The sequence below is a fragment of the Microtus oregoni genome, unplaced genomic scaffold (genome assembly GCF_018167655.1).
Source record: "Microtus oregoni isolate MIOR12 unplaced genomic scaffold, Mior012 000036F_ref0000092, whole genome shotgun sequence".
In the NCBI taxonomy this organism is placed as follows: domain Eukaryota; kingdom Metazoa; phylum Chordata; class Mammalia; order Rodentia; family Cricetidae; genus Microtus; species Microtus oregoni.
Window position 1 is genome coordinate 8,889,567 of NW_024543095.1, and position 21,675 is coordinate 8,911,241.

At 47.2% G+C, this 21,675-nt stretch overlaps 1 protein-coding gene across 3 annotated transcripts in view; it reads left to right on the forward strand.

Annotated features, from left to right (window-relative positions):
- The first annotated feature begins 744 nt into the window (after window positions 1-744).
- The window catches only part of Crim1 (cysteine rich transmembrane BMP regulator 1), a 175,720-nt gene continuing 154,789 nt past the window's right edge, over window positions 745-21,675 (forward strand). For all 3 annotated transcript variants that reach the window (XM_041631123.1, XM_041631124.1, XM_041631125.1), the window contains exon 1: window positions 745-1,667. In XM_041631123.1, the coding sequence (XP_041487057.1) occupies window positions 1,337-1,667 (331 nt within the window). In that variant the 5' untranslated portion in view covers window positions 745-1,336. The remainder of the gene's footprint in view (window positions 1,668-21,675) is intronic.

The following is a 21,675-nucleotide window of genomic DNA, read 5'->3' on the forward strand; positions in this document are numbered from 1 at the left end:
AGAGGATTCAGCTCTGTTACTTTCCAGTCACCCCTTTCTTGATACAGCACCTCCGCACAGACATACAGAACGCGGATCGTTAAAATTCAACTCAAGCTACAGCCCTCCCCAACACTGTCCCGGCTCAGAATATTTGCCTAGCCCATTTAAAGCAATCAAACCCACCAGCAGTTTGGCTGGAGACGTCTCGGGCTTCCCAAGACTCCATTACATAATATCTTTTACAAAGTCTATTCCCAGCTCGAGTGGAAGATGGATTCTCGTCCAGTTTGCGGAAATTCCACGCGTTCGCTTCCCTTTCCTGGGGTTCGATCCGGCCAGTGCCCAGCCTAGGCTGCAGCAATCGCTCGGGCTAGGATCCCCACCACTCTCTGGAACTCAAAAAACTCACACCCCGAGGTGCAGCCGTCCCGCCCCCACGGCGCTCCCAGGCTAGCCCTCGTGGCCGGGTGCCGGCCGGGACTAACGTCGCTACGAGTGTCTCCTATTCCTGGCCGCAGCGCGCTCGCGGGGTCCGGGCCCGAGCCCGGATGACCGGCCGCAGGGGCCGGCTCGGTACGCCGGGCTGCGGAGGAAGGAGAGGGGGAGGAGGAGGAGGCGTGGAGGGAGGAAGGGCCCGGGCAGCCCCGGAGGGAGGCGAGGGGGAGGGGAGGGGGCCGGCCGGCCCGAGGGTGGGGGGGCAGCCAATGAGCAGCGCGCGGCGCGGGGAGGGCGGGGGGGGGGGGGATGAGGTAGGATGGGGGAGGGCGCAGCCGGAGCGGCGGAGGCTCCAGCCATAAACAAGCGCCCGGAGGAGCGGCGCGGGAGAGAGGCGAGCCGGGCACACGGAGCGGACGCCACGGACCTTCTGCTGTGCTACCGCGCCCACTCGGCGGCTCGGGAGGTGGGGACCGGCCGGGAGGCTGCGCTGCCGTCTTCTTGACCGGGCGTTCAGCAGCAGAGCCAAGGACCAGAGGAAGCCACCAGCCCTGCTCCAGAGCGGAGCGCAAGCCACCGCCGTCGCCGCCAGAAGTTTGGGTTGAACCGGAGCTGCCGCGAGGAAACTTTTTTTCCTCTTTTCCCCCTCCCGCCCGGGAGGAGAAGGAGAAGGAGGAGGGGAAGCCACCCGCCACCGCTGCCGCTGGCGCCAACGCTCGTGGGCTCCGGGTCGGCGCGGCCCGCAGGGGCGGCGGGGGCCTCGCCCCGCGAGGGGAGGAGCGCCCCGGGGGCTCCTAGGGGGGCACGAGGACCGCGGGCTGCGGGTGCGGCGGCGGCGGCGCGTGTGCCCCGCGCAGGGGAGGGCGCCCGCCCCGCTCCCGGCCCGGCTGCGAGGAGGAGGAGGCGGCGGCGCAGGAGGATGTACTTGGTGGCGGGGGGCAGGGGGCTGGCCGGCTGCGGGCACCTCTCGGTCTCGCTGCTGGGGCTGCTGCTGCTGCTGACGCGCTCAGGCACCCGGGCGCTGGTCTGCCTGCCCTGTGACGAGTCCAAGTGCGAGGAGCCTCGGAACTGCCCAGGGAGCATCGTGCAGGGCGTCTGCGGCTGCTGCTACATGTGCGCCCGCCAGAGGAACGAGAGCTGCGGTGGAGCCTATGGGCTCCATGGAGCCTGCGACCGGGGGCTGCGCTGTGTCATCCGCCCCCCGCTCAATGGCGACTCCATCACCGAGTACGAAGTGGGCGTCTGCGAAGGTACGGCCGCCCTGCCGCGCGCCCCCTCCCACCTGGCCCGCGCCGAACAAAGTTTGCCTGATACTTTTCCCAGAGGAGAGAGGGTTGCTGGGGAGGAGGGACCGTCGCTTTCTCCGGGAGGCTGCCCTAGATGCCGGCCCAGCGGCGGGCGAGGTTGGGTTTCGTGGGTGAGCTCCTCTCAACCCCGCATAGACACGCACACGTGCAGAGATCTGGTCTTACACTGGGTGGCCCTTCCACGCCCTGGGCCGCGGTGCAGCGTTCGGGGGACACTGCGGAGGCTGGCACACGCGAGCCCCTCGGGGAGTCCGCCCCTGCGACCCTGCTTGCATAGCGCAGTGTGGCACCCAGGGTTGTATGCAGTAGGCGCAGCCGGCTTCCGATAGCGGAGTAGACCTGTGCTCCAGCTTAACACTCCCTGTGTGACTCTATTTTTTTCTTTGCGCTCTTCCTTCACCTCCTTCCTCCTCCTTCGCGTAATAAATCAATTTCAGCTCCGGAATATGTCAGCCCAGGCGAAGTTACACATGGTGGTTACTCATTTATTTGCGTATTGGAAACGGTCAAAGGCTTACTCTTCTGGACGGCGAAAGGGGGTGGGGTGGGGGCTGCATCAGGATTGAAAAGTTATGGCTCACTACAAGAGGTTTCCTTTCACGATCCAGCATCCGCGTGTTTCCTGAGCTGGTGCTGATGTCTTTTTGTTTGTTTGACAGCAGAGTCTGCTCTATTGGCTTCGCCGTGGTGCATTGTGTAACGCGGTGTGGAGATGTGCTGGGCATTGATAGTGGAGCCTCCGTGGCTGGGAATTAGTGGGCCTCCAAACGCATGTGGCTCTACTTCTGCCTCAGGATGCCTGGTGTGTTTGAGGTTTAAAGAGATGTAATCAGTTCTTTTATTTTGCTAATGGACTGGATTGTCTGGTACTAGTGGGATCCTTTGCTTACTTAGAGCTCAGACTTTGGGGGGCCCACGACGTTGTTCCTGGTATCCTATGAGTGAGCAGGGGTCAGCAATCTTTCTGGGGTAGTGCCTAGGGAGAACAGCTGCCCGCTGCTTTCCCCGTTGTCAGCCAGCCCCTGGGACACTGGTTTATCCTGAAGCATCCTTGTGTGTGTGTGTGTGTGTGTGTGTGTGTGTGTGTGTGTGTGCTTGTTGTGCTGGGCTACTGAAAAGGAGATGACAACCTTAGGGACAAAAGTGGGTGTATTAAAAGGCTTGGGTGCTGCAATAACTCTTTAAACACGCACACGCGTTTATTTTTACCCATGGTTTTAAGGTATAGGACAGTTAGTGGAAAATCGGGGAGGCCTTCCTGATTTGGAAGCTAGTGGGCAGTAATGAGTGAAGGGCTGTGTTCCTTTTGGATAGTGCCCTCATTTTCCTGACACCCAGAAACGACCCGCCTGGTGTCCTTTTACAACGTGGGTTTGTTTCTCAGCTCAGGGAAAATGGTCATCAGACAGACTGATAGAATTTCATGTTTTGACTTTAGGCGTTCTGAATGACTTAGACTAAAAGGTGCTAGGTGCTTCTCTGAACCCTGCCGCGTGGAGTGCATCACTTGACCCAGCCTCAGGCAGAAATGTAAAGGAGGAGGAGCCTGATTAAATCCGGTGGAAAGTACAGGGCAGTGAGGACTTTGGAAGGCTCAGGAGAGTGTGACCCTTGTTTGTTTTTTTTCATGTGTTTCTGGTGGAGGAAATGCTTGGGGGAGCATTGACAGTAATCAAGTGTTTTGGCAGCAACACCCCAAGTCACAGTAAGGAATGATTTTGGCAGTTTGTTGGGGAGCCTGTCATTCCTCTGAAATGATCCATCCCGCACGCCTGCCTTACCCCTGGTAACACCAGGTGCAATGACTGTTGGCCTTGAAAATGCTTGGAAGGGTTTCTTGACATGATTGTATTTCAATTAGTGTTCTCTGGAAAGACATTTCATTTAGCAGGCCTGTTTGTAGCTCAATGCTGTGGGTGCACCCCAACCCCCCCCCTCCCACCCTCCCTCTCCTCCTTTCTTGCCTTCTTCCCTTTTTCCTTCCTTCACTACAAGCAGCAGCCAAATAGAATCTTAAACCCATGAAACCAAGGTAAAAGAGACAGTGTTTTCTGGCATGATGTCATGGCTAGATTTAGAGAGGCCTTTTCAACCGTGTGTCTAAAATTTTAGAATTTTTCACATCAATATAAAATGTATGGAACACATAAGTTAACTGAGGAACCCTTTTTCCTTTTTTTTTTTCAGGATTAGAGGACTCTTTCCAAGTCACTAATTATCTAGGAGGTGCTCCCACCCCCATTTTTATTTTTTATTTTTTTTTCTGTAACTTTGCATAAAATTTCTCAATGGCCGGTGGTTCCCTCAGTTTCCATTTTTATTCAGAAATTCATGTGTTTTTATCATAACTCACATGAATAGGAATGGCTTTATTTTATTCATGTTCAAAGTCTCATGGACCGCATTTTTTGCACTAAAATGACCCCTACTGGTTGTATCTGTTAATGAAAAATCTTTTGAAAGCTTATTTAGTTGGCTAGCCTGAGAAAATATATTTCATGCTATAAAAATATGACTAATCAACCTGCTTTCGAAGACATGGCTTAAGTATGAATTTTTATTACTGCTTGTCAGCTTGCAGAAATTTTTGTTATTCCCACACTGACTTTGCTGGGGGCAGGGGAGAGTTATGTTTGTAAGCACAGTTCACCAAGAATGTTTTGGGTCGGTGGCCAGAATGAACCCTTTTACAGACGTGGCTCACTGTTTCAGGCTATTATGGCACGCTGACCCTTAAAAATACATGACCAGTCCTAACCGTAAGAAGAACCCCAAAGAAAAAGATTCATTTCTGAAAGACGAGGAATCAAGACCTGTGAATCAAGTGACATATACCCTGAGGTGTCTTCTCTGCGCTGAGACTGGTATTCAATAAATCCCGAATTAGTGACCTTGCACATTTGAAAGCTGAATGAAAGAAAATGGAGCCAGGTACCCAAAGTTTTCTCCCAGTCTTAACCAGTGCCTTCTGGTGCGTAGGAGGAAGCCCTTTCTTTTCCCATTGGTGTTCCTGATACAGAATCCTAGCTGGACTGTTCTTGGGCAGGCGTCTGTCTCCGGGGAAATCACCTTCAATCCAAAGACACAAGTTGGGCTTCTAAACCTCTGAATGGGAGAGCTCTTTAAGGGACCTGAACTTTAAGATCTCATAAAGTGAGATTATGCAGAGAGATCATTTTGATGGGACACTGAGAAATTTAGAACTAAGGGAAGGAGGCTTTCTCCTTTATGCCTCACTGATGGTGGGGCAAGGCGAAGAAGCAGGGCTTCTTCTCCCTTTGTCTTAGGGAGATGAAGAGGAAGCTGTTAGGTTGAGTTTGGCGTTGCGTGGACAGATTGCTTAGGAATGGAGTGGACACCACCGTAGAGCTTTGCCCTGAAGACGGTGCCGCCTTAGTCAGGTGTCCATGACTGCAGATGGGCACCACCGTTTTCTGAAGCTTGCACGCTGTGGTCCCAGCCTATACAGAGCTGGATGCTTCACTGTTTTCAAAACTAGTGCCAATTAGTACCTCTATCATAACTCCGTTTTCCAGGTTACTTTAGCTTCCACTCTGCCACGCTCCATACTGAGGCAGGAAGAACGTAATATTGTGTGGTGGGAACTTAAAGCAGAGAGCAAGGTTTTGTGTTCTGAACTGTTTTTGTGACGTTCCAGTTTCTTTCCTTGTCCCCTGGGACAGTCAGTAGCCTCTTATGCCTGCGTGGAGAGCATGGGGGATGTGAGGGAAGGCCCCAGAGAGCAGTTGCCCAGGACCAGGCAGACATACCAAAATGTTTGGCTGGTCCTGAGGCACACGGACACTGCCCTTTTTACTCCCGGAGAGGATGGGAAGTTGAGAGTATAGATTTTTTCCTAATGAAGTCAAAGAGAGGTGGGTCAAAGTTAATGCTTCTATACTGAAGTTAGAGCAACTTGTCAAAGCCAGGGTTCCAGACTGTTGTTTGTCAGCAATGCATGGGTTTCATTTTCTACCTCAGAAGTCGTTAGGTAGCGTCTATGCTTTCATGCCATAGAGAAAGGCAAGTAGAGGGCGTGCAAAATATGTATGGGAAGAGAAACCAACTTGAGTAAACAAGGAAGTAATTAATTCCTCCTCAGAGTAAATATTGACCAGACCTACAGGACCGACTCTTCACTGTACGTACACAAATGACAGGACAGAAATGACCTTCATTTTGACTGCCAGGCTTATAGAAGTCTCCCTGTGGTTAAGGAGTCCGGTCACATAAAACACTTGGCAGAGAACAAATGAGTTGCATACCGGAGAACAGAAAGGCAAAACCAGCAGGAATGTAGATAATTTGCTGCTGGTAATGCGTGGTTAACAGTAAACCAGGGAACCCTGAAAGCAGTGTGTTGGGGGTCCATTCGTAAGCAGAAGTCACGTTCATTTATAAAACATCTTAGTGTGTCTGTGAGAGAGTTTGTGTGTGAGTGTGTGTGTCTATAGAGTGAGCGTGCATACAGAGTGCCACGGTGTGTGCTTGTATGGATGCCAGAGGTTCTCTCCTACTCCCCTGTGGGTCCTGGGGTTTGAACTCAGGGTGTCAGGCTTGGCAGCAAGCGCCTTTACCAGTTGAGCAACCACCTGCCCCAGACAGCTTCATTCATGAAGAAAAGTGAACAACCACCAAACTCTGGATATTACGGTTATTTATAGGAGCTATTGGGAGATTCGGTACAGGTTTCTGTTCTCCATGGTTCAGTTCCTATCCAGGGGACATGGGGAGGTGTCTGGGAGATGCAGGGTGCAGGCACTATGAAGATTCAGATAAGATGATGACCCCAGAAAGTGGGTGGACTAAAGGCTAAGTAAGGGATGAGAAAAGGAGAAAAAAAAAACCATTGAATTCGTCTTAGCACAACTATATCATCCTTTGAAGAATGATCCAAAACACATTCCAGAGATTAATTGTGAAATTCCTGAAAAATGTGGGTGTGTTTAACTCAGGAAATGGTGCCAGAGATGACAACGAAGCCTTCAGCTGTAAACGAGGCGGGGTGGGAGGTGGTGAGATGCGAGGAAGGTAGACATGTTTGGCAAAGCCAGGCACGTTGTTACGGTTGTTGCCCCATGTTCCAGATGGTACATTTCGTGTAAGGATTTTGGAGACATCTCAGTCTAGGCTGTTTAATTCTTAGAGAAAGGCGTGGTCGAGTAGCATGTGGCATGGATTCCTGTCGTCTTCGAGGTCTAATTCTCCAAAGCATCGTTTTCAAAGACCAGCCTCACTTTGGCCCTGAAATCAATCACCCGTTCATCGATTTTTTTTTCTTTTCCCCCTGCTGTTTACAAGGCTGTCTACAGGAGGAGAAGGAAGCCAGGGCGCCTGGGGATCCTTCAGGGATAGGCTCCATTCTGTACTTTAGTTCTCAACCTGTGGGTCACAGCCCCTCTGGATATCTCCTATCAGCTATCTGGCATATCAGATATTTACATTATGATTCATAACAGCAAGATTACAGTTATAAAATAGCAAGGAAAATAATTTTATGGTTGAGGGTCTGCACAACACGAGCTGTATTAAAGGGTCTGAGCATGAGGGGGGTTGAGAACCACTGCTGTGTGCTCCTTTAGTCGAGATAAGACAGACCTCCCTCCACCCAGAAAAGGTGGTTGGAACTGGAAGTTCAAATCAAGTAAAGATGGTGTTTGATTCTGTAGTCTCACTTGCTGGGCTTATGGGTTAGATTTGTTACCATAAGAATCAGGGGTTCCGAAGTGGTAGCCTTCCTGGTCTCTTTCGAGCCCCTGCAATAAGGTGTCGGAGTGTTTCCAACACTTGAGAAGGAGCCTGCATTTTTACTACTTCTCTAGCTGTGGTTCACGATGGTAGGTTTCCTTTTGTGGGTTTTTTTCTTTGCTCTGTCTTACGCTAAGCCTGCACCAGAATGTGGGCAGTGAAGTGGGTGGAATCTCCCTCTTACCTGCTCCCACTCTCCTGCCATTGGCCTGGTCAGATCTGAGACCTCTGTCCTAAATAGACCGTTCTCCATCGATGGACAGAGGCATGCCAAACTACACCTGTTTAAGGATGCCCTCGGGGTAAAAACAGAATTCTTTTTTTTTAATTAATTAATTTATTTATTAAAGATTTCTGTCTCTTCCCCGCCACCGCCTCCCATTTTCCTCCCCCTCCCCTAATTAAGTCCCCCTCCCTCATCAGCCCAAAGAGCAATCAGGGTTCCCTGCCCTGTGGGAAGTCCAAGGACCACCCACCTCCATCCAGGTCTAGTAAGGTGAGCATCCAAACATTGGAGCACCGGACAGAAATCTCAAGGTCCAAATCAGGAGCAGAAGAAGAGAGAGCACGAGCAAGGAACTCAGGACTGCGAGGGGTGCACCCACACACTGAGACAATGGGGATGTTCTATCGGGAACTCACCAAGGCCAGCTGGCCTGGGTCTGAAAATGCCTGGGGTAAAACCAGACTCGAAAAACAGAACTCTTAAGTGTCTGTTTGGGGCCCACATGGATGAAAAAAATATGTTTTTTTTAAGGATTCTATTTTTCTTTGTTTGTTTCAAAGTGAACACATTTCAAGTCCTTATCTCCCCACTCCAGCCCCCATTTTATTCTGAAGTCAAGAAATGCCCCTGCTGTAGTTGATGAACGTGAAGGTCAGGAACTTGGTAGCTTGTGTGGAATCCTCTCCTGAGTCTGTGTTTTTGGGGTTAATCATAGGGTTGTCCTAAGAACTCCCCCCAGTCCCCAGGAAACAGCAGGGCGGAAAACAGTTGACATCCAGCAAGGCTTCCCTTCTCAGCTCATGCAAGTCTAACATGACCTGGGCTCATTTCCTCCCTCCACCTAATCTTCTGGTTCCTCAGTGCCTGCTGGGAGTAAGAGGGTGGGATTTCTATGGTAGGTTCAAGTTCTTTCGCCTCCTGCCATCCCCCAGCAGCACCGGTGCAGCCAGATAAACTTGAGACCAGCTGGTTGTGCCACCTCTAAATAATGACTGCAGAGTTTGTATATTTTGTGTAAATAGGAAATCTAAAATTCTTTGTGTTGCCTCGTTGTAATTGTATATTTAGCTCTTTTTTTTTTCTTTCCCTGTGGGCTAGTATTTCATCTGGGGAGGAGGGGGGAGAGGCAAGCACCCTCGAATCAGTAATGTACATTTTCTTTTATGTTATATTCTTAAAGATTTTGCAGATAGTTCCTCAGGTGTGTGTGGGGGGGGTGAGGGGCAGGTGTCACTCTGGTGGTTAGCATAGCCTTGAACTAAGGAGACGACGTATGTTGGCACAGCTCACCACCCCCTCACTCATCACCTTGCTAACTCTAGGCCCACCTGCTGCTGTGCTTGATACAAACCTCAAAGCCAGAAGTGTAAACAGCCCATTCCTTTCTAGAATAACCTATTTTACCCTCTTTCTGGTTCTGTCGTTTCCCTATTAAGTTAGGGAGCTCCAGCTAGCCAGAGAAACATCTGTCCACAAATTGTTTAACGGGCATCTGCTGTAGCTCTGGTTTCTGCATTATAAAATCCCGATACCCTTTTCTGTAAAACTGGGCTTCTGGAGGTTTAACAGCCCATGGTCACCTGGGAGCTTATTAAAAATGCAGCTTTGGTGACGAGAGATTATAGCTTGGTGGCAGGGCACATGTCAAACATGTGCACGGCCCTGACCCCCACACCTCAGCAAACAGCAGACTCTGATCCAGGATTCCTGGGGTGGACCCTGGTGGTGGCCACTCTCCTGTGGGGACTGTAGGGTTAGTCCTAGGATCCTTCCCTGAAGGCGTAAGTCACAAACAATGCCACACCAGTTTGGAATTATGATTAATAGGGTGATATTTATTTAAAGGGGAAAAAACTTACAGATCACAGTCTCAAACAACAGTCCTCTGCGCAACCAGGATTGGGAGGACCTCCCGCAACAGTTCCCAGTACACAGCTTTTGTAGTGTGAAGTTGATGTATAAGGGTATCTGAAAACTGTCACCTGCTATGACAATTGTATTTCAATCACAGTAAATAAGAGAGGACCCGTGCTGCCGTAGAGGTCATGGTTTAATGATGGGTAGAGAGGCCTGGGGCTGTTCATTGGTCGGGGCAGTCCTAGACAGGGAAACCTGAGCTAGGGATGTACCGAGCACACCGGAGCAGGTGAGAGGCCTCTAATTTGTCCTCTGACCGCCAGGAACAGACGGTTCTGCCCCACCCAGGAGTGTCTTCTCTTTCTTTCAGCTCATTCTTGTCCATCACCACCACCACCAAAAGTAGGTCTTGAGCGTAGGTACAGCCAATGTTTATATCTTGACTCAGTTTTTAACTGCGAGACCAACCTTGACTAGTGTTCCATGGCTTTGGTTTTCTCATGGAAACCTGGAGTGCAGTGAGCTTCCATCAGGAAATTGCAGTGGAGATTAGCGATAACAAATGTGAATATATACTGTAGGATATTGCGCAGATAGGCGTGTTCTAAGATTATATGCTTACACTTAAGTACTAAATACTGCCCGTGGTAGATTTTTTTTTAAAAAAAATAACTAATAGTAATTCTAATTTGCATCCTTTTTTATTTTCATCATTGTTGGCTTTCCCTGCGTGTAAATTCAGAAGTCAGGTTTGTGGATATACTCACACCTCCTCCACACATACTCTTTCCACGGGAGGCTGAGGATGGCAATTCTGCTCTCAAATGTTTGTCCCAGAGAAAATGACTCTATAGTCCAGAGAACAAGGTGTTCCTTGGCTTGGCCTAGGGTAACCCTAATTTCTAGGCCCCGTGGAGTTTGGTGGAATGTGAACGTCTGCTTTGCTCTGTGCTTTGAATCCTTACTTTGAAAGAAGTTTTCAAACTCATATCTTTTGAAAGGTCACAAGGTAGGAGGTGTTGTCTCAAGACCCAGGGCCAGGTCTCTCTCTGTCTTGAATGTGGTGTCCTTTGAGGAGAGTGAGTACCTCAGGGTTACCACAGATTGGCCTGCTGGGGCTATGGAGAGTATGTCACAAGGGAAGGGGCAAGCATTCCACGATTAAAATATCTGACACACAGTGTAGGTGTGGCCCCACAATATGGCAATTGTTAACTGTGTGTCCCTCCTTCTTGCCTAGAAATGAGTGCCATTTAGTAGATAAATAAACATTAGCTCAGAGTTCCCGCGATGAATACTTCCTATTGGCTGTTGTGGAGCAAGGAGGAAGAACCTAATGGAAGTAAACTCATATCAGTAATTTAGAGTTGAATCATGTGGACACCAAACTTCATAACATAGCAGAAACTGGAATTCTTTTCCCCAGACACTCTGTTAGCACCGTTCATTGAGATGTCCTCTGTCTTTTATCAGGAGTGTTGGTATTCAAGCATGTAACCTGTAATCAAAATGAGAAGAAAAAAGATCCTACAAAACATCAGGGTTTTCTTCTATGTCAATTCTAGTCACACCCAAGTATAACATTCTGATTAGAAACATTCTGAAAACACTTGTCTTCCGAGTATGGAAGAAAGGAAATGAAGGGGCTGGAGAGACTACACAGTGGTTAAGAGCATTAGCTGTTCTTCCAGAGGACCTGGCTTTGATTCCCAGCACCCACACGGTGGCTCACAGCTGTCTTGTAATTCCAGTTTCAGGGTTCTTAGTGGGCACCAGGCATGCATTTATATGTACAGACAAAACACCCATAAATAAAGGAAATTAAGGGCTGGCCCCATCTTAAGAGTGTCATTAGTTTTATTTCTAATTCCTGAGGATTTGACACTAACTTTTGACTACTCTAAAAGTTAGTGAATTAAGCCTTTAGCAACCAGCTGTCCCGAATGGGGTTTTGTTTGTTTGTTTCTGATTTTTTCTTTCCGACTGTAAGCTGTGAATAGAGACTGTGTCTGTCTTGTTTAGCATTTCAAAACAAAATTCATAAACAAACATCTCAGATTCAAGACAGAAAGGAATTTCTGGCAGGGCAGGATGAAACCTGAGCTGGCAGAGCCCCACTTCCTGGAGGGAACTTACCCAACTTCACGTCCAAAGGCCATAGAAAAAAAAAGGGTTCCCAGTTGTGTTTAAACCAAAGATGTCTAGATGCTGAAGGATTGTGACACCTCTCTGAGATTCCAGAAGACCTGTCAGAAAGAGGCGAATCTGCCTGGAGGATGTTCCAACTGAACCAGACAGTAGCAAGAACTATTTAGTCCCCCCTCCCCTTAGCCTCTTTGCTTGTCAAGAATAAGGACCCAGGGCTCCATCCCCCAGAATGGGAGTTTATCATTATGCATATCTAGCATGAAGTTTATGTCTCGTTCCACCTGCTCTTGGGAGATTGTTTGTTTGAAGGTATGAACCAGGTGAGGTAAAGGGGTGGGGTTTCAGACCATCCTGTCTCTGCCAATCAATGTAGAAGGATCTCTCCATGACTTGAGTGGGGACGCTGTGTGCTTTTTAAGAACCCAAGCTGGTATATTTTCAGGCAGGTTTTAGGAACATTCTTACCACTACCTATGACTTAAAATGAAAGGCCAAATGACCCGTCTTTTAATCGCTGTGTGAATGTACCTGTTTATGTCCTGGCTTGTTTCAGAACGGTTTTGAGGCTTTTCCCAGGGGTAGATATCACCAGATTCTTATGTATGAGAGCAGGGTACTAAAGGAGAAAAGAAAATCGTCACGGCTTCTGGATCTTTCTTCATCATCCAAACAGCTCCGTGACTTAAAGCCCTGTAACTACGCAGTGCTTCACTTTGTCTTCATTTGTCACAAGGAAATTAGGCGGTTCCCTGTCCGAAGCAGGGGGATGAAATCAGATGGGTTCCCAAGGCTGTTCTTTGGTCACAAGATCTGAGCTTTTATGACCCAGAAGTGCTGGCCAAGGATCAGGTATTAGCTCGTGTTTACAGAGGGAAAGAAGAGTAGAGGCCATCCACCTGATGCCCAACCAGGTGCTGGAAACTGGAGGCTCAGCAGGAAAACTCCAAGAAGTCTGCTCTGGCTGTATTTATCGGGACACATCGGATGACAGCAAAAACGTCATTATAGGGGCATTAGTGACATCTGTGAGATGCCTGCAATCTGTCACTGTAAACCGTGTTCTAATCTTCACCACCCAAGTCTGCGCTGGCCTGCTGCTTTCATTCTTTCTTCGTTTCTCATTTGCTCTGTTAATTATTACAGTTATGCTGGGCCCAAGGTAGGTAGGTGACATACCTCAGAGGGAGAAGCTTGGGCAAAGACAGGTCAAAACTCGCCCCGATTCACAGGCTCCTTTCTGCCTCTGACATTGGGGAGAGCTGAGTAATTGCTGCTCTTCCTCATGACTGCAGGCAGCAGCCAGATTCTCCGCATTCTTCCACCTTCGCTGCTGTTTTCACTTGCCAGGGAGTTTCCTCAAGGAGCCAATGAATTTAAAGAAACATAACTGCCAGGGCACAAAAGTGTGTCTGGTGGGGGGGCTGCCCAAGGTACCTCAAGTTAGAAGGATGCAATGATACTGCCAGGACCAAACCTCCGGCTGTACTGACTACTGACTGAGCCTTTTGGTCTCTCTGTGATGCAATACATCTTCACTTAACCTGTTTTCAAAGTACAGGCCAGTGCTGAAGCTTGGGAAGGTGCCTCTAGGAGTTTCTAGAAACTTCCACCTTCCTTTTCATATTCTACCGAAGGCTTGGGAGCATGAGCCCATAACCCTCCGACTCAGTGAATGTATTCTAGAGATTGGGACCCCTCGTCATTTCCTCCAGCAGATATTTCTGTCACCTTTCTTTGTCTGCATGCTGTTCCACATTTACAAGGACAGTCTTCCAGAATGACACCGAATGGTTTGATTCCAGTCAGTATTTATTCATTGATAAGTCTGCTGAATGTTGTAAACTCCCAAGTAAATTCCGGTCAGTATTTATTCATTGATAAGTCTGCTGAATGTTGTATACTCCCAGATGATAGCATACAACGTGAAAAATCATTATGACGTGGTTTTCCGGATTCTGGGTTTAATACCCCAAGTCACTGATCCCTACCAATAAGGACTTACTTTTTAATTTTCTGTAATAGTTTGCTTTTTACACCATCCCCGCATAGCCCTTTTTTCCTATCTGTGAAACTGTTATCCAGTTTACTATGGACTGAGTGGACATTGTGTATTGTACCTGCATTTGTTTCTTCATTTCCAGACGATGGTATCGAGCGTTAAATCCTGTTCCAGACCTTGCCTTATCTCTTCTTGTCTAGCTTGCTAGATAATAGCTAGTAGCCATGAGAATAGCCATTGAGATGTGGGTGGTGTTCACTTGCCAACTCGAGCTTTTGCCTGAGATGGGTTTCCCTGCATTCTTCCGTGGTGTATAAATAGGTCTTTATTTGGGTTTCTTCCTGCTTGATTGGGACATCTAGCGGGAGAACTTTGAGTGCATGAAGTTCTGGCTCCCAAAACTCTGTCTCGGAAGCAACCAGAAAGAATGCTATGTGTGTGTTTGCAGTGAGTGCATGTTGGGAAACCCAGAGGATACCCAGGGGGCCCATTCTCCACATTGCCCACCCTGGTGGTTGATCCTCCTTCTCTAGAAGCTCCGTGTTCCATGCCAAAACCTCATGCAAACTGGAGGGCAAGTGCCTTAGAAGCCTATGGGAAAATGCTTCCCATTTACCTGCCTGTTCTCCCCAGCATGCTTGCTTTCAGCTTTCTGGCTGTTGGTAGCCTCGCTATTCCCAGAAGTCAGTGCCAAGCGACCCATCATCCTCTCTGAGGACTTTTTCCAGCATGTCTGCGCGAACAGCTAAAGGATTCTGTGAACGTCTTCACGGGAGCCCAGAACTTCAGATTCCTTTGGTGCTGTGGCATGTAATAACAAGAAGCAAAAAAGTGATAAAAGTTTGTGAAACACAGATCTTTACGAGGCTGTAGTTAACCTTCTGGCCTGAAAAGAAATGCTCAGGACCGGAAGATGTTTCTGTGGCATCAGCAGTCGGGATTCTGAGTGGTGCATTCCCAGAAGCATCCTTGAGCGAGACAGCTGTTATCCCTCCTTTGCAGTTTATCGTTAACTTAGAAGTTGGATGTGTGCCTGTGTACGTGCTGTCAGTTACTGAGGTTACAACACGGATACTCCATGTTACTGGTGGTATGCTGAAAACAACGCTGGATTAGCATGCTGAGATAGTTGCCTCTCTGGAGGCCAGCAAACCAAAGGGGCTGCCTCCAGAAGATTGTACATTGCTTTATATACTGTATGTGCATGTGTTTGCTTGGGTGTGTGTGCATGCGTGTGTATGCAGGTGTTTGTGTGTGGATGTGTTTATGCGTGTGTGTATGTGCAGGTGTGTATATGCATGGATGTGTGGGTGTATGTGCACGTGTGTGGATGTGTGTGTACATGTGTATGTATGTATGTATGCATGGGGGGGGGTTAGTGGTTGATATTGGATATCTTAGTTGCTCTCCGTCTTATTTTTTGAAACTGAGTCTTTCACTGAGCCTGAAGCTCACTAATTTGATCAGACTAGCTGGCCGGTGAGCTGCATCTCACTGTCTGTCTCCATCCTACCCTGCTGGGGGTTTAGATGACCCATGCCTAGCCTCTGCACGAGGGTGGGTGATGTGAACCCAGGTTCTTATGCTTGTGTGACAGGTGCTCTACTGATTGAACCATCTCCCCAGCCCTGTTTTGTCTATTAAATTTGAACATAGGCTCTAACAGAAGGCTTTCAAACTGCCGGTTTAATTGGAATATCGATGAGGAGCAAGTGGCGCTTAGGAATACTGACATTTATTTCTTGGTAATTGAGACAAGCTTTAATGTGTTCAGAGCAGTGAAGGACGCTTTATAACAGGCTAACATTAAACATAGTTTTTGACCTTATAAAGGAATTTTAGATGTGCGAGCCAAAAGCAAACCCAGGAATCTAGGGTGAGAAATGGAAGACGTCTGTAGGGAAATAAACAAAATACAAGAAGCCAAAGGTGCTTTTTTCTTGGAAAGAGATCCTGTTATTTTCACAGACTGAGCTGGGAAAAGGTGAGCCCTCGGCAGCCAAGTTTATTGATGCTCTGTTCAGAATACATTAGACACTTAGAAAGACCGAGGAGAGAGAAAAGGCTCTGCCAGCAGAGGCCTGGAAAACTTGAGGGAGATAAAGTATTTACAAGTTTTAATAGCATAAAACACATCCAAGAGAAATACATAATTGCAGCTGTGTTTGGCAATGAAAATAGCCCATGCATTCTACTTTTTAAATTGTCTGTGAATATGTAAGCTTTTGCCCTGGGGTCAGAAATACTTGGGTGATAATGTTTCTTCAGAGAATGGAAAAGTAGAAGGTATTAGGAAGTAAAAAGAAAGAGGAGGAGTAAGGAGGAATAGTCAACCTTTTTACTCTGGAGGGGGTGTATTTTATATGTGTAATCATTACAGTTGTTTCTAATCTCAGTGTAATAAGCATTTAACTTCCCATGGGGCTGTGATAGTTTGCATATTATTACCGAAAGCCCACAGGTAAGGGAAAATTAAGAGTGCTAAATTAAAAGGCCTGGCTGTCTTGCTCCTAATGTCTTGGGTTTTCCAACCTGATTTCAACCTTGGGCCAAGACCCTTGGAAGAAAATCAGAAACTTGGAAATGTGCTCAATACGTTGGTCATCCTGCGCCTACCAGATCTAGCAGCGAGGCCAGGAACTGGAAACTGGGTGTGGTGTCGGCTTTCAGAGCCTTCTACAGCCTCTGCAGCCTTTCCGATGTGTTCCCATCCTCGGCCGGGACTCTAGGCTGCTTTCTTTGTGAAGCCTTCCTGCCCTGCCCAGGAAAAAGTAATGCCATCCCCTGCCCCTGGGTGCCCAGAAATAGCACTTTCCCTTTCCCTTCTTCTAGGCCTTTCAGACTGTGTTAGAGTTCATATTTCTGCCTTCCTCCCTGCCTGGTTGTGATCTACTTCAGTGCCAGGATTGTGTGTTATTCTGGCACTTGGCACACAGGAAGAACTCAATGAGCATTTGTTGACTAAATCCAGACTCAAGGTCATCCAAGATGTTAGACAAAAACTTTTCCGTCTCAGCCATTTGGTTTGTATTGTGGAAACTGAAACAAGAGGTACTTAACCTGGACTCACCACCCCCTTACACCCCCATCCACCGCCGGTAAAAAAAAAAAAAAAAAAATCCTGTCAGTCCCAGAGGATGCACAAGTTGGTTTCAGCTGTGTCCACCCCAGCAAGTCTTAGGTTTTTGGTAGCGTTCCCACAATGAGTTGAATGCAGCTATATTTAACAAGTATCTTAAAGCATTTTTAAATTTATTCATCAGGACTTGTCTCTCCCATTTGTCATCAGTGTCCCCTTTCATGTGCAGCCCCCTCACCTCCTTGTGAGAATTGTCCTTTAGGAAGTGCCTGCTGCTAGCCTTTTCCTGATGGCCAGGGAGTCTGGTGCACTGAACAGGTAGGGCGATTAGCTGCTGATAAACTTCTGAGAGAGGATTATTGGCAGCTTCGTGACCACACGTCAGATGGCCGCTCAGGAACACTTGTCAGTAACATAGACTTCTGGAGCCTCAGCACATCCAAAATGGTGCCAGCTCACAGGGAGGGACTTGAGTTCAACCAGGATGCCTTGGATGTGTGGAGTCTGTGCTAAGTGCAGTGAATTGGGCGGCTTGCTCACCCTCTCAGGTGATCTCCTGGTCCTGAGGAATTTAGGTTCCTCTGGGGAAGAAAACCCTAAACCAACATCAGGAGGGTGGAGGTGTGACTGGATAATGAAAATGCCTCCCAGTGGCTTTCAGCAGGAAGTCCACAGGAATGCAGCAGGAGGAATTTGGGGAAGTACAATCCCCTTTGGATTTACTCCAAACCCTGTAATTTTAGGGACTGAGGAATCTTTGATGATTAGTAGCAGGAGCCCCAACTTGTTGTATTTAGTGGCGCGGGGGGGGGGGGGGGGGGGGGGAGTGAGCTGCTTTTCCTTCAACACTAGCCGTGAACTTTCTGTTTGTTTATTTTCCTAAAGGTCTTACAGTGATTTACAAACTAAGGCAAATTGACATTGGATACTTCAGGGAACAGGCGCAAATTAGACCAAGCCCCTCTCTCTGCTGCCAGGGAAGATTTGAACAAGATAAAGTGCAGGGGTCAAGTCACAGACACCTATAGACTCACTCTGACAGGTGTGTGGTCCAGCCAGTGCTGGGACCAAACTCAGGCAGGGCGTTGGGCTCAAACCACCCCCTCCCATGTAGTTTAATCATTGAAGCAAACATGCCTGGGGAGTCGCGTTGATTTTGATGTCCGTGCTACCGCAATCTGTCATTTGCACATTTTAGAGGCTCATCCCATACCCAGCTGTAATTGTTGATATGTTCCTATTACAGTTGGTGGGTTTCCCAGTCACGCAGTTCAGGTTTTCTTATTGATCACGTCTTACTGTTATTAAAGATTTTTGGAACTGGAAAGGAGACGTTGGAACAGATGGCTAAGTTACGTGGATTGTCCATAGTCCATAGTTAGCAGTGAAAAGTGGAGACGTCTAAGTTAAGAACTCTGGCGATTTCCTGATCTGTTAGCTCTCTAGAAATTATCGGAGGCTTAAATAAAGGTGAGCCTCTAGACATCAAGGCTGGATTTCCCTCTTTGCATGCTGGTTTTTTTTGTTTTGTTTTTAAGATCTTTCTCAGCAGGTGGCACTTTTGATTTGATGACAAACAGTGCCCCTCTGAGGTCTGTGTTCTTAAACCTGTGATTCCTCTAGTTAATTCAGAGGGCTGGTGAACCCTAAGCCTGCTTGCTTGCTTGCTTGCTGCTGCTGCTGCTGCAGTGCACCCTTATCCTTAGACTTCAGCAGAATAAATGAATGGAGGCTGAGGATTGGGAAGCATACTTGAAGGAGGGCGTGCCCATCTGACTGTAAGCCAAAGCAAACAGTCCTTGTAACAGAAAGACTCCTGGGAGGAGAGGACTGGAGAAGTGAGTGTGAACTCTAATGAGAAAGTCCCATTTCAGTCACAGGGGTAGCTATACTCCCCCAGTCTTGAAGAGAACCCCTCAACGCTATTGGGGGGAGGTTGTTGTTTGAACTGGCTTTTGACTGGCTTATCATGCCTACATTTGAACACAGCAATGGTACTTGAGGAGAAAAGTGATGTTTGAGATAGAGAAGGCAAACAGGAGGGCTACTAGAGGCAGGGAAGACATCAGTGACCTAAAATGGAGTCTTGCAGAGTAATCAGTGGCCTGGCAGAGTGGTAGTGGGAATGTTGTCCCTGAGTCTGCACCTGTGGAAACAGACATTCTGCATTCCTTACAGGGGAGCATGGGTCACTACAGTGGACAGCTGTGTGTATGCATGGATTTTGTGATATGTGCATATTCATATATAAGGAACCATATGTGTAACACACATGGGCGCAGGGAAGGATCCTGACAACAACCTCTTTCTGTCTAGTCTTGTTGACTGTCATGGGTTCATGGAGCTCCTAGACTCCTGGTTCCAACAAGTCCTCCTGTCTCTGGCCATCATTGGTGTGTAGAGATGAATGCATGTACATTCTTTCTGTGCATAAATCTGCCTGGATCTTCTATCTTCTGAAGTTACTGGGGTTATCAAGAAGTTTATAGTTGCAAATGTCATGACCAGGGCATTCACAAAGGCAGCCTATTCAAAAAGATTGATTAAAAAAAACATTCCTTAAAACCTTGTTGCTTAAAAATTCTTGGTGCTAGCCAGTGGTGGCACATGCCTTTAATTCCAGCACTAGGAAGGCAGAGGCAGGCGGATCTCTTTGAGTTCAAGGCCAGTCTGGTCTACAAGAGCTAGTTCCAGGACAGGCTCCAAACTCCAGAGAAACCCTGTCTCAAAAAATAAAACAAAACAAAATCCTTGGTGCTAAGTTACATATGCAACACCCTCATGTAAAAAGAGACCCCAGGTTCATTCATGGCCCCTTATCTAAAGTCTTCCTTTGTAGCTCCAGGTTTGAACATCTTAGTCTCCATCACTAGTACATTGTGTGTGCTAGGGCCAAATATCAGGTCTGCTGCCTTCAGTTTACACGAAGCTATTACAAAAGTAGCGCGACTTTACTAGAGAACTGAGGAACAGCGAAGGCAAAGTTAACCAGAATACTCTTCCTAAAACACAGACCAGCTCCATGTTCCTGTGTATATTCCTATCTAGTCTTCCATACATGTAGTTGTTGTGTTTTTAACCATGCATTGTACACCTGCTTCTTTCAGGTTAGTGGACAGACTTTCCTACCTCGTTACACAATTTCCTTTTTTAATTGAAGCCAAGCGATTAGGTTGCACCAACTATAGACTTCTGCTTCATTTCTTTCAAGAAGGACAAAAAAAAAAAAAAATCATTCCAGATGAACTTAGTCAAAGTTTTCTGGGTGCCTAAGTTCTTCCAGCAGTTGACTGCAATAGTGCCATCTCTCCTGCTGAGTAAGGATTAACCGCTGAGTGCTTCCCTTCTGCCCTTTGCATCTCTGCTCAGGGAGAAATGTACCTCTTCATTGTGGTATGTTCTGTACCACCAGCACTGCGGTGACTCCTAAGGGCACCGGAGCTTTGCAGAACTAATGATTGTAGGTTTTGTGTAAGTCGTTAGCCCACTGAGAGGGATGTTTTTAGTTCATGGCTTTGGGGGCGGCGGCGGGGGGGGAGTGGAGTAGCATATAATAGAATTGCATATGCTTATTTAGTATGAATAATGAGTTTAACTAACTCCATCCTAAATAGGAACTAGATATTCGCTTCACAATGAGTTTGCAGCCTTTGTACGCTGCATATACCATATATTGTAGTTACTGTGGATTTTATCTATTTCAAACAATCCCCCACTTCTGTAATTCTATAAAATGAAACATGGAAACCCAGATGTTATCCAGCAAAGCACAAACTAGAGGAATGGTCAGAGTTGATGGTTAAAACCCTAGCAGGGAAACATATTTTTCTAATACTATCAACTTTCTACTTGTTTCTACAATTCTGATGCTAGTTACCTAGTCAATTTATAGCCCGTGTTTCCATATTTCAGTTCTTTTTCAATATTTAAAGGCTCTTGACTCTGCCATTTGCACAAATAGTCTATAAAATCATATGATCAGATTTCACGCAGATGTTTTGTATTTTATTTTGAGTACCTTTAGATTTGAGGAATACAGAATCTTTTGGTTGCCCCCATAGCGCATGTGTCTGAATTATAAGTGTACACTGTGCATGATAGATGCCAATCAAGATAGTCCACAAAACACAAACACTGCCAAGCTACTTGAGAGAGTACCTATCTAGACTAAGCTTTGTGTGTGTGTGTGTGTGTGTGTGTGTGTTTAACTAGTACTTAATAAATACTTTTTTAACCAAAATACTGACTTAAAGGAACATAACTTAGTACTAAAGAAGTAATTTGTAGGTGAGATAATGTCAAATATATCAATTTAACCTTGGTTATTTATGAGATTTATGATAATAACATTAAGTTAGCATGTAAAAACTCCCAGATTACAGTACATAGCTTAATCAATATTTTCTACAATCATGGACAGATGTTTGCCATTCCTCTTCACTTTGAGCACATCAAAGTGTGTCTGCTGAAGTCGTGTCTCGCAGAGGAAGAAACAGGTGTGAGAAGGCTGCTTGCAAATCAAAAAAGGTTAGAAAAAAAGAGAAGGCCTGGGACTTTCCTAAGGTGTGACTCAAGGTGGGGCGTGCACTCCTGAGATCCTTTTATAAAGCCGTTTTGAGATGAGACTCATTAGCTCGGCTGCAGTGCTAGAGTTAATCTTTAATCAGCTGTTCTTTATTGTCTCCACAGACGACAAGGGCTCCATCACCCCAGCGTATAAACGTTTAAATCCATTTATAAAGCGCTCGATGGGTGTCGTCCTTGTATGGCAGATGATACAGCTTGTAGAGCAGCGTAAGCTATGTAAGGAGGAGGGGGCGTTGAAACAGTAGGTGAATGACAGTATGATGTTGCTGGGCTGCGTTTCCTTGCTTGCAGGGCCCTGGAGTTTGGC